At 44.0% G+C, this 10,825-nt stretch overlaps 1 gene segment (V, D, J or C); it reads right to left on the bottom strand.

The window, feature by feature from the left end:
* Positions 1 to 466: 466 nt before the first annotated feature.
* Positions 467 to 10,825, bottom strand: part of LOC146007801 (Ig mu chain C region secreted form-like) — a 37,645-nt gene continuing 27,286 nt past the window's right edge. Inside the window, 7 exon segments of the C gene segment in view lie at positions 467 to 1,442; positions 1,544 to 1,852; positions 3,663 to 4,016; positions 5,691 to 5,810; positions 7,300 to 7,620; positions 8,477 to 8,818; positions 10,384 to 10,493. Of these exon segments, the coding sequence occupies positions 1,090 to 1,442; positions 1,544 to 1,852; positions 3,663 to 4,016; positions 5,691 to 5,810; positions 7,300 to 7,620; positions 8,477 to 8,818; positions 10,384 to 10,426 (1,842 nt within the window).

Genomic DNA, 10,825 nt, shown 5'->3' with positions numbered 1-10,825 from the left:
CCAATGCACCATTCGCTAAAAAAGGAGGAGGGGCCAGGAAGTGACCAGAACGCTTAAAGAATCGCACATCGCTGTTTAGAAAAATCGCATGCGAACAAAACAGCATTCGACCGCACATACAATTCGAGAAATATTATGTGTAGCACATAAGACCGTGAGACGCGACATTCGAGCAGCGTGGCATCGTGTCAAATGGTACACATTTTGTGCATACAATCATTCGATTTCTCGGCCAGCGTTTATGTTGTACTTGTGTAATGCATGATCATTGCTTACTGTTCACACGTAATATTTGACATTGTACTGTTTTCTTTGATTTTGTTTGTCATTTTTATTGCCAATGTTTTTTTGCAAAATCAATAAAAAGATATTGAATTCTAAAAAAATACACGGAAAAAAATTTGTAAATATACCCCCATATGTCTATTCATATATAGCAGTGAAGTGCAGTGAGGTCAGGAAAAGCCTTTCCTGTCATACTCCAGTTTAATCCCCAATTTTTACTATATAAAAAGGTATATCAAATATTATAAATCTCTTCTTGGCATTATTCTGCTATTTTTTTTAGTCAAAACTCAGGTGTAAAAGTCTATGACAGGTGAGGCACTGGCTCTATAACCTGCCTTGTCCCCACATCTCTGATCAAAACTCCCCAAATCTCCAGCAGTATATACTGCTGCACCCATGTCTAAAGCCTACAGTACATGGATGCTTGGGCTAGTATAGTGTGTGTAAGTCTGGCTCTGGTACTAGTCACAGTGACTCCTCAGCCAATCACCACACGTCTCTGATATATAGGCTTGCCATAATATATTCCTTTAATCTGGGAAAACTTTAATATACACAGGATCTTTTGGCTGAACAAATTCAAGCCTGAATTTCACATGGTTCTAATTAGCCACAGAACCAGATGGTTACACAACATAAATATATAAATAAGCCATAATCCAACTATTCTTCAAGTATTTGGATTTTGTGACTGTGGATGCCTTAACTTCCAGGGCAGAAGACAATAATGTTATACACAGACTGCCAAAATCACTTTAGCCTGAGAAGGCTAAAAAAAGTAGACAAAATTAATTTATTGACTTAAATTTTATCATTAGAATTTATTGAATCTGTAATCCAGGGTAACCTCAGTGTGTAAGACCTTTCTTCGCCATACTTTAGTGCAATATGCTGAACAGTACACATGAAAACACTCTCATCATCCTCATTTTGAGGCGTAAACTTTAAAATACTACACATCGAATGAAGGCCACTATTACTGGTGACACACTGAGAATTATAGATGCCAGCCTCCAGCCCACAGCCATTTTTGAACCAGTTTACTCTTATATCTGCCGGAAAAAAGTTATTGATCATGCAGCTGAGGCGTATTGGATCTCCGTTGGCGGGATTTGGAGGATCAGCAGAAATAAACTGAACCTCTGGCGGTGTTCCTGAGGGAGAAAAGGTGGGAACGGTTAGTGATATTTGTGGCTTTGATTAAATAGCATCGTTTTCAGCAGACAAGTCCGTTACAGCGGACTGGAAATCTCACCTTTTAAATTGATTTCATAGGACAGTTCCTCTATTCTTTCCAGGCTGCTATGACTGATCTGACATGTAAAAATCGTCCCATCCTCGTCTGCAGTCAGTAGTAAGTCTGTCTGGCTCCAGGAGGTGTAATAATCATTTTCACAAGGAAAAGGTCCAAGTGGAGTGACATTGGTCAGCGACTGTCCATTCTTTAGCCAGGTGATGCTTATCAGCTTTGGATAAAACTTTTCAACTATGCAGGTTAGAGTCAGAGATTTTCCTGTCTCAGGAACTTGCGGCCAACTTGTAATGTAACTCCTTTTAGGACGTGCTTTAGGAAAATACAGTATATACAGTAGGTCAATTTAATAATACAGTAAAATCTTAATTTCTTGTTACCATGATATTTCACTACAGCTGTGCTATAAAGTATAAGTCAAGTCTCAACTAAAATACAGTGTTCTTATGATATCACAAACACTGATCTGCTTAGTTGCAGTATCCAAAACTAGCACAGGGATATTGGTTCTGTTTCAGGGTGAACTTAGGCCCTTATTCTGGTTCACTCACAAAGGCAAATTCCCTCTCAGATGGAATGTGCACTGCAGGTGGGGCAGATGCAGGTGGGGGAGATGCAACTTGTGCAGAGAGAATTAGATTTGGGTGGGGTTTTACGGCAAATTGAGATCTATATTGCAATGAAAAATAAATGCAGCCAGTATTTTCCCTGCACAGAAACAAAATAACTCACCCAAATCTAATTCTCTCTGCACATGTTACATCTGCCCCCTGCAGTGCACATGGAAGGAATTTGCCTTTGCGAGTGAACCAGAATAAGGGCTTTAGACTCTGATAACCTCCATAGGAGATTAGGTTAAGAGAGTTTGGGTGCTCAATCTGGGCCAGGGGGGTTATCGTGTGTTGAATTCTTTTTGACATGACATTGCATTTGGTACCTTTGTTAATAGAGCCCCATTGTTGGCTAGGTACAAGTAATGTGTGCTCAGGTGAGGCACAGCCTGTCATACTCTAGTAATACTCCTGTTTTGACTATAAAAATGATATGAAAATACAAAAAAATATATTATGATAATCTCCTTTACATTAATCTAATCAGTTATATAGCCTGTCTGCCTTGTAGTAGTATGTACTGCTGCACCTTTATATAATGCCCACATGAACCCTTGAGTTCCGACAGTACATGTGTGTAAATCTGGCTCTAATATTAGCCATTTACCTCACCGCATGTCAATGGTACAGTATGTACTAATTACCCAGGTTGGGGCTTGTCTGGGTGGCATATGCCAAGCACAGAGGAAGAGAAGTGTTCCCTTATCATAGGTGCATCAGTGCCTACAATATTGGTACATCAGTCCAAATATTAACAAGAATGTATTGAAACTGTGGCTGCCACCACTGCTATACTCTGCAGACAGCAGTGGTGGCAGCAGAGGAGGTGAACGGATGCCTGTGTGCGGCATCCATTCACCTCCCGGTGCCCTTGGTGCTGGGCTGCCCCCAGCACGGTGATCGGTGATCCCTGCGCTTGGAGATGATGTTATCTCCAAGCGCCACCTCCATCTATACTGCGGGTAGGCACCACAGTGTAAACGGGGTAAATTTGACCCGGCTTGGATCCTTGTTACAAATGCCAGGTCGGATCCGGGATTTTTGGAGTAAAAGGGGTAGAACTCAGTGGCCCTGGTTCCTACAACACAGTAGTCATTCCTTAGCTTTTTGCTTTGTGTAGTGAAAGATGTGTATATGTAAGCCCCACATTAACATGTACACTTTTGATTTAAACAGGTTCTGTGGCTGGTAATGTTCAAGACTGCATTTCAACTGCTTTTTATCCACCACAGAACCTGTGTAATTCACAGATGTCCTGGATTAAAGCAATATTATGGCAAGACTAATGGAAGCAGAGGAGAAATGTTAATTTAAGCTTCACATTTTATACTGTTTACTGGTAAGATTCACATTTTTGTTAGGACTATGGTGTATATTCTATAGTGCAGTGTTATTAATCTGGTACATTATCATGCATGCACTCTGGGCCACACCCTACCACTGTGTTCCCCGGGCGGGCCCTTTATGCCCCATTGTGACACTGAAGGCAGACATACCTAAGGCATACATACCTACCACATTTATGGGACTCAGACGCCTGGTTACAGCCTGCAGTGCTTTGTGCTGCACCTCACATATTAGCATTGCTCCATCATTCAGGATACAGGGGGTGAAAGATAACTGTGAAGTCACATTATACACATTGCCATGTTTAGTGACGGGATGCTGTGCATGGTGCGTTATATCAGTTTGCAGCAGTCTCTCATTCTCTGACAGATCACTTCCCGCTTCTCGTCTGTGTGTATCAATGTACCAATGAATGTTGATTGTTTTGGGTCTGAAGCCACTTACGTTGCATATAGCTACCATCTTCTCCCCAGCAGCATTCAGTTCTGGCAAAATTAGCTGCGATACCAGTGGAGACACTAGGAAAAGTTAAATAATACTTCATTATTACATTTCCATGCTCTGTGTTCTATGACATCAGTGCTGTATATTTTATCTGATCTGTCTTGTTTTATTTTTTTGTAGATCTTAAATTGCACCAAAAAAGCATTGGATCATTATCGCAACAATCAGTCATAATAGGGGATGCGGTGCACTTGAAACTGTGTTCATGTCGACTGTGTTGACATGGAATCAGTACATCTGTCAGAATGAACTTAGGTTTACAGTCATTAGGTCGACCCCACTAGGTAGACTGGCAGGAAGGTCGACCTGACTTAAGGTCGACATGGGCCAAGGTCGACATGACTTAAGGTCGAATTTGCATAAAGGTCGACATGAGGAAGGGCGACATGGGTTTTTCACTGTTTTTTATCCGAATGTCGACACAGTCGACATGGACACAGTTGGCAATGAGAATCGGACGCTCGCTATGCTTCGGGCACGGTGCCTCGCTGCGCTCGGCACACTATTTTATTCTCCCACCACGCCCTAGTGCAGGGGTGGCCAACCGGTCAGAGGTAAAGAGACGAAAAATATCGGTAGTCAAGCTAAAGAGCCGACATCATGCGCGCGCCAAAGGCACATGCTCCAAAAAAAGGGGTGTAGTCTATTTTGACCCCTTGGGTGGGTGTGATACAAATATGCCTCCAATAGTGCAGTGCCATGTATACATATGCCCCCAATAGTGACAGATACACATATGCCCCCACGGTGCCAGGTATGCACCACACGGTGCCAGAAAGCTGGTATGCCCCCACAGTGCCAAAAAGCTGGTATGCCCCCACAGTGCCACAAACTGCTATGCCCCCACAGTGCAAATTTCCTAGCAGCAGCACTCACCGTTGTTGCTGCTGCTGCTGCTGCCGGGCGGGCGGGGAGAGGACAGTCTGGTGTCCCCCTGCAGTCCTCCTGTCATGTCACCGATGGGAGGAGAGCACAGCACACCGCGCGTCTCCTTCCCCCTCAATTCCCTGTGACTGGGCCGTCCACCAATCAAAGCTCGCTGGCTGGCTCCTGATTGGCTGCTGGCCCGCAAGCTCTGATTGGCAGACAGCCCAGTCACAAGGATGCACAGTAAGGGGTAGGAGAGATGCGCGATGCGCACTCTCCTCCCCTCAGAAGGAGAAGGGATTCAGGGAACCGGCAGCAGGGGGGACTGTGACGGACGGTGGGCGGCGGGCAGCAGTGGGAGCAGGAGCCGCACTTTACAAGGGGGAGAGCCGCATGAGGCTCAAGAGCCACGGGTTGGCCACCACTGCCCTAGTGGATGGTAGGGCATGAAATACCGCCTGTCGGCACATGTCGGCTCAAAAAACAGTGAAAAACCCATGTCGACCTTATGACCAGTCGACCTTCCGCATGTCGACCTTTATGCAAATTCGACCTTAAGTCATGTCGACCTTGGCCCATGTCGACCTTAAGTCAGGTCGACCTTCCTGCCTGTTCATTGGTAGTTACTTTAGAATTAATTGGTAGTTGTTACTTTAGAATGAATGGATAGATTTGCTGAAATAGTATCCAGTGATTAATTCTGATTGACTTTTGTGTTTAATTCAGGTATAGGCTCGGTATACAAATTAAATATTTGTGGTAGTACAGTTGTGAATATTTCTCCTGAAGGGGGAGCTGTACATTATTAGCTTGTAACATACCTTTAGCAAGTAGCCTCTGATATAAGATATTCATGACTATACAAGCTAATAGCAGCAGCCCAATTGTACTGGAAACAATTGTCGCCATATATCCTGCATCTCCCTGGATTTCCTGCGAAACTGTAAACGAGAGACAACATTTTCAGTAATATCCAGCAACTGATTTACAAAAGATAAAGTGTGCTTGTAAATCAGTCAACGGTAGGATTTGCAATGCGATCTAAGGGCCTAATTCAGAATGCATCATAAGGCAAAATCTTGTTGAACTGGAGGTCATATGCATCATGTTCAGAGAGAGTTAGATATGGGTGGGGTGTGTTCAAACCAGAGGCGGATTTAGATCTCATGGGGCCCAAGACAAGACACTGGTTTGAGGCCCTCCTTCCTCCAACACTCCATAGCACTCTATTTTTGCTGATGATTGCGGTCGGCATCGATAGAGCACATTCACATCCATGCTGAATTAGGCCCTGAGTGTGATATTAGAGCCCAGGATCGCATTGCTGAATCGGAGGCAGAGAGTGGGCCACTAAAAGGAGCCCGTCCCGTTGATGTGCCGAGTTTGTTGCCGGGGCCTCTGCACATGTGCAGTCAGCCTGACCGCAATGCACTGTATCCATTTCCAATGGAGGGTTCCTGTAGAACCCTGTTGGTTTTACATAACTGATTTGTAGCCTAAAGTTGGCAGTAGCTGTGGGGACCAATATCGGAAATGCTTTGGTGCATACACTCTGGGCGATTTTGCAAGCTTGTATGTACAACGATAATCACTGAGCTGAAAATCACTCAGTGCATAGTCATACACACTAAGCGATATTCACCCATCTTAGCGATTTTTCAGGGTGTGGGTAACTTTCCATAGCAGGACGCTTTGGAAAGCAGTCCACCCCTTCACTCATCTGCTGGTAATACTAGCAGATGAGTGGCTGGGCCAGAAATGATGCGGGAGCGCACATCATCGCTCACTGCTCATCGCTGCCCTGTACACTGGGTGGCTTTTGAGCTGAAAGCAGCTCAAATGTCATAATTGAGCTGCTTTCAGCTCAAAATTACCAAGTGTGTATGGGTAATAACAGTGGTTGCACATGCATCAATTAGTCAGTGAAGCACTACATGCAATGACTGGGTCTGACACAGGGCATATATACACCTTAGGTTACATTATTAGGATCAGAATGATAATGGGTTCCGGATGGCTGACAGACAGTCGGGATTCCGACAGTCTACACCGATGTCGGAATCCCGACTGTTACAATCCCGACTGTTACAACCCGACACTCGAGGTCCCGACGGCCACCGGCTATTCTCCCTTTTGGGGGTCCACGACCCCCATAGACCGAGAATACAATAAGTGGCGAACGTAGCAAACCACTGTGCCCGCAAGGTGCTTCGTTGTGCTCCCCCTGCTGTCTGAGTCCGGGCAATCGGGATCCTGACATCTGGCTAATGACTGTCAGGATCCCGGCTATCGGGCTCCTATACCACACCCATGAGATTCATGTATAGCAAAATGTTTTCATAAGGGCTGATGATCATACCCAGTATGTTCAAAGTTTCATCTGAGTTTCAGGCCAAAATATTGGTCCCACACATGCAAAAACCCACTCACTTGCAAGGTGGAGAATGCTGTTTTTCCTTAGTGGCTGCAACAGAGAATCATGTCTCACTTCACATATGAGGATGGCACCATTATCATCTTCAGAGAACACCAGGGAAACTTGACTACTGACGTTAAAGGTTCCGGATTCATCCAGAAGTGGAATGCCGGTGCAGATGTTGTTGGTAACAACTATTTCTATCTCCTGCTTCTTTATAAACCAGATTATATCAAGGTCTTGTGGATAAAAATTGCTAATTTTACAAAAAAGGGTCTTTGCCTCTCCCCCTGCTAGATTTGGATTCATCGGTGTGAGGTATACAATGGGCTGTGCTATATAGAAAAAAGACAAGAGAGATGCTAACTGCAGTATTTGCCATGTTAGACAGAATGTAGGAAATAACATTGATAGAATCACTGTTCGGACCTAGAATCAGGGTTGCCTACCCTCCCGGAATGGCCGGGAGGGTCTGGGAAATTGGGTCCCCCTAATGACTGTCAGGATCCCGACTGTTAGGTCCCTGTAGCCCCGCCCCCACCGTGATTGGCTGAATTGCACGCGGGGGGCATGGTCACAAGGACGCAATCGCATTGGCCATGCCCCCAAAACATGACGTACCATTATAGCTCCGCCCACCCCTTTCTTATCCCTTCAGCGGCCCCGCCCCCCTGTCTGATGGAACTGGCTGCCCTCTCCCAAATGATTTCTCTCCCCTCCGGCCGCATGCGAGGGGATGTGTTCTCGTACACATACCCGCGCATGCTAGAGAGGGGATGCGGGCGGCGCATGCTACGGCATTGAACTGTTCCCTAGGCTGCTAGTATATGCCGCCTAGTGAACAGGTCTGAAGCAGGTTCTTACAAAATGGTCTTGAGAGCTGATAATGAACAAATAATAAAAATATATGTAATAAAATAAAAATAACAAACAACAAGACTCTTCAGGGTAAATTTACTAAAGCTTCTAAAACAATAATAAGTGATGGTGCCCATAGCACCCAATCAGACTCTGTCTATAATTTTCTAGGATGCAGTAGAGAATAATCTGATTGGTCGCTATGGTTTCCATTTAAAAAGCTGCACAGAGTGTAAATGTCTATGTATAACAGGAGGGATTTGTCTTCGTTTTCTGATTCATTCCCAGCATCCCAAGTGTCATCATTTTGCTCTTATATTGCTTATCCATTACCTGCCACTTTAAGCAACAATGTAGATTTTCCCACCTCGTGGGAAATGAACACAGTGCAGGTGTACTCTCCCTCATCCTCCAGCGTCACATCTGGCAGGTATAATGATGCGTTGCCCATCGCTAGGAACTTCAGGTCAATACTGCTACCTGACCTCTGAGAATCTGCAGCAATGTCATTAAATGTGTACACTGGTTTCACCACACCGCCCTTCTTTATAGTCCACTTCACAGCAATATCTGCCAGCTGAATGGGCTCCAGGGTAATGAAATCACAGTGTAGTAAAATATCCTTCTGCACCAAGGCTGGTCTTTGCGGCTTGTATGTCTTCACTTCCAAGGAATCTGGAGAAAAATAAAGACCACCAGTAAAGGAACATGTTTATATGTTTGTTTCTATTATTATTGCAGTGGGGAGAACAGAGCATATACATGAAATAGGATATACATAGTAGGTACCATAACATGGAGGAGAAAATAAAGAACATGGGGGCTTTTTTCATTAGAGCTTACAATCTAGTGGGAAAAGGGCACATCTTATGCAATAGAAGCATGAGTGACTCAGAATTGGAGACTAAGGGGGTCCTGAGAACCAGCTGTTCTCAAACTGTGGGTCCTGACCCCAAAGTGGGTCCCAACCTTCTCAGTATGGGGTCGCGACTCCATGTTGCTGACTATCAGGCTGATGACTTTTCTAATCTCAGTCAGTGATTCAAGGAGTCTGAATAATCTGCTGAATTGTCTGTTATTTTAGACTCCTCCCATTTTGTGCCTCCACAATGCTGCCATGTATGTGCTGTCTGCTGACTACACATGTGATGTGATGACCTTCTGCAGTAACTTGCTGGGGTCCTGTGTTTATTTTTATTGTCTGATGGGGTTACAGAGCAAAAAAGTTTGAGGACCCCTGCTCTAGCCCCACAAAAATGACTTTCCGTATTCAATTTTTGCTGTTTTCGGACACTTTTTCCCCTGAAAAATTGGCACTTTAATTGCATAGGGCGAATGTAAATTCAACTGAAAACCTGCAAAAAGTGTTTTCTTTCGACTGTCGGAAAAATCAGCACAAATCTAGTACTCCCCTAAGACATATGTCAGTGTGCACTCGTATGAGTATACACATATCTAATGTATAATAGAAATAGTTTATTAAAAACAGCAATATTTTTTAGTTGGAGGAGGAGTACACCACACTCAGATTGTAAACTCAGGGTTGAACTGTCCCATGGCCACACCCTCCTCTAGGGGTCAGTAACTTGGTTTAGCGGGATCATGGAGGAACTTGGGGATCTTGATTTGTTTCTGTGGAAACTACAACAAGATCAGCCCTCCTGCTATTCAAAGTGCCCCTGTACCCTCCTATAATAAATGACCCTGTTGTTTGCGTGTCTTCTCTAATGGCTGGCCATGTCCACCTCTTATGGCTGGCCACACCCCTTAAGCTTGGACTGCATTCTCTGGTGGGACCTTCATGCTACAGTCTAACACTGTGTAAGATCATTAGGGCATGCTGCATTACCATCTTTACCTTATTTCATGTAAGTTTTTTGCATTATGAAATGTTGGTGACTTACAAATAAAAATTAATAAAAATGAATATAGAGAAAACAAATTACAAAAGAGTATATGAGTAGTTAAGCGTGGGAACACTGACAGATCACAAATTAATTACTTCATCAGCAGCAAAGGAACAAAAGGACAGTTAACTATGCCTGACACATTATGTGATCAATTAGACCTGATATGCAAATTAATTAAATTACTATGTCATCTTCACTTAAAGCCACATAGGTATTTACAAGCAAGTTTCATTGCAGAAAATATTGGTGTCTCACAACGCACACTGCATTGAATATTTCAATATCATCAAGGTTAACAGCGAGTAACGTATGAGATAGGATTGTGTTTACCTGTCAGCACAGAAAGGACCCACAGCACAACCAGACTTTCCATGGTTTGCTAGTAGACACTGCATCTCTGCTGTGTTATTTCTCAAATGGAAAAAATGGACTTTGATAACCTGTAAAACACACCTAAGGAATGAGGAGGAGTCTAAACTAACAGGTTGCTTGACGTCTCAGTAGTACAGGAAGGAAACATTCTTCAACTCATACACCTTTCCCACTGCAGCTCTTAAACGGTAAATTGTCATTTGTTTAGCCTTTTTAAAAGGGTAGAGCTGCAGTGTGAAAGCTCCAGGGTGCTTTACCCGTTTAACAAATACCGGTAAAAAGAGCCATTTTTTTGGGCAGTGAGAAAGGGTCTTAAACTGTATTTAAGATCCCACACTGGTTTTTCCCCTCCACTGGTACATGTCCTGCCTCCCTCCCCTGGTACCTGGCACCCCTGCTC

This window comes from Crinia signifera, chromosome 6, assembly GCF_055691185.1.
Source record: "Crinia signifera chromosome 6, ASM5569118v1, whole genome shotgun sequence".
Taxonomy (NCBI): Eukaryota; Metazoa; Chordata; class Amphibia; order Anura; family Myobatrachidae; genus Crinia; species Crinia signifera.
This window is presented reverse-complemented; position numbering and strand designations above follow the sequence as displayed.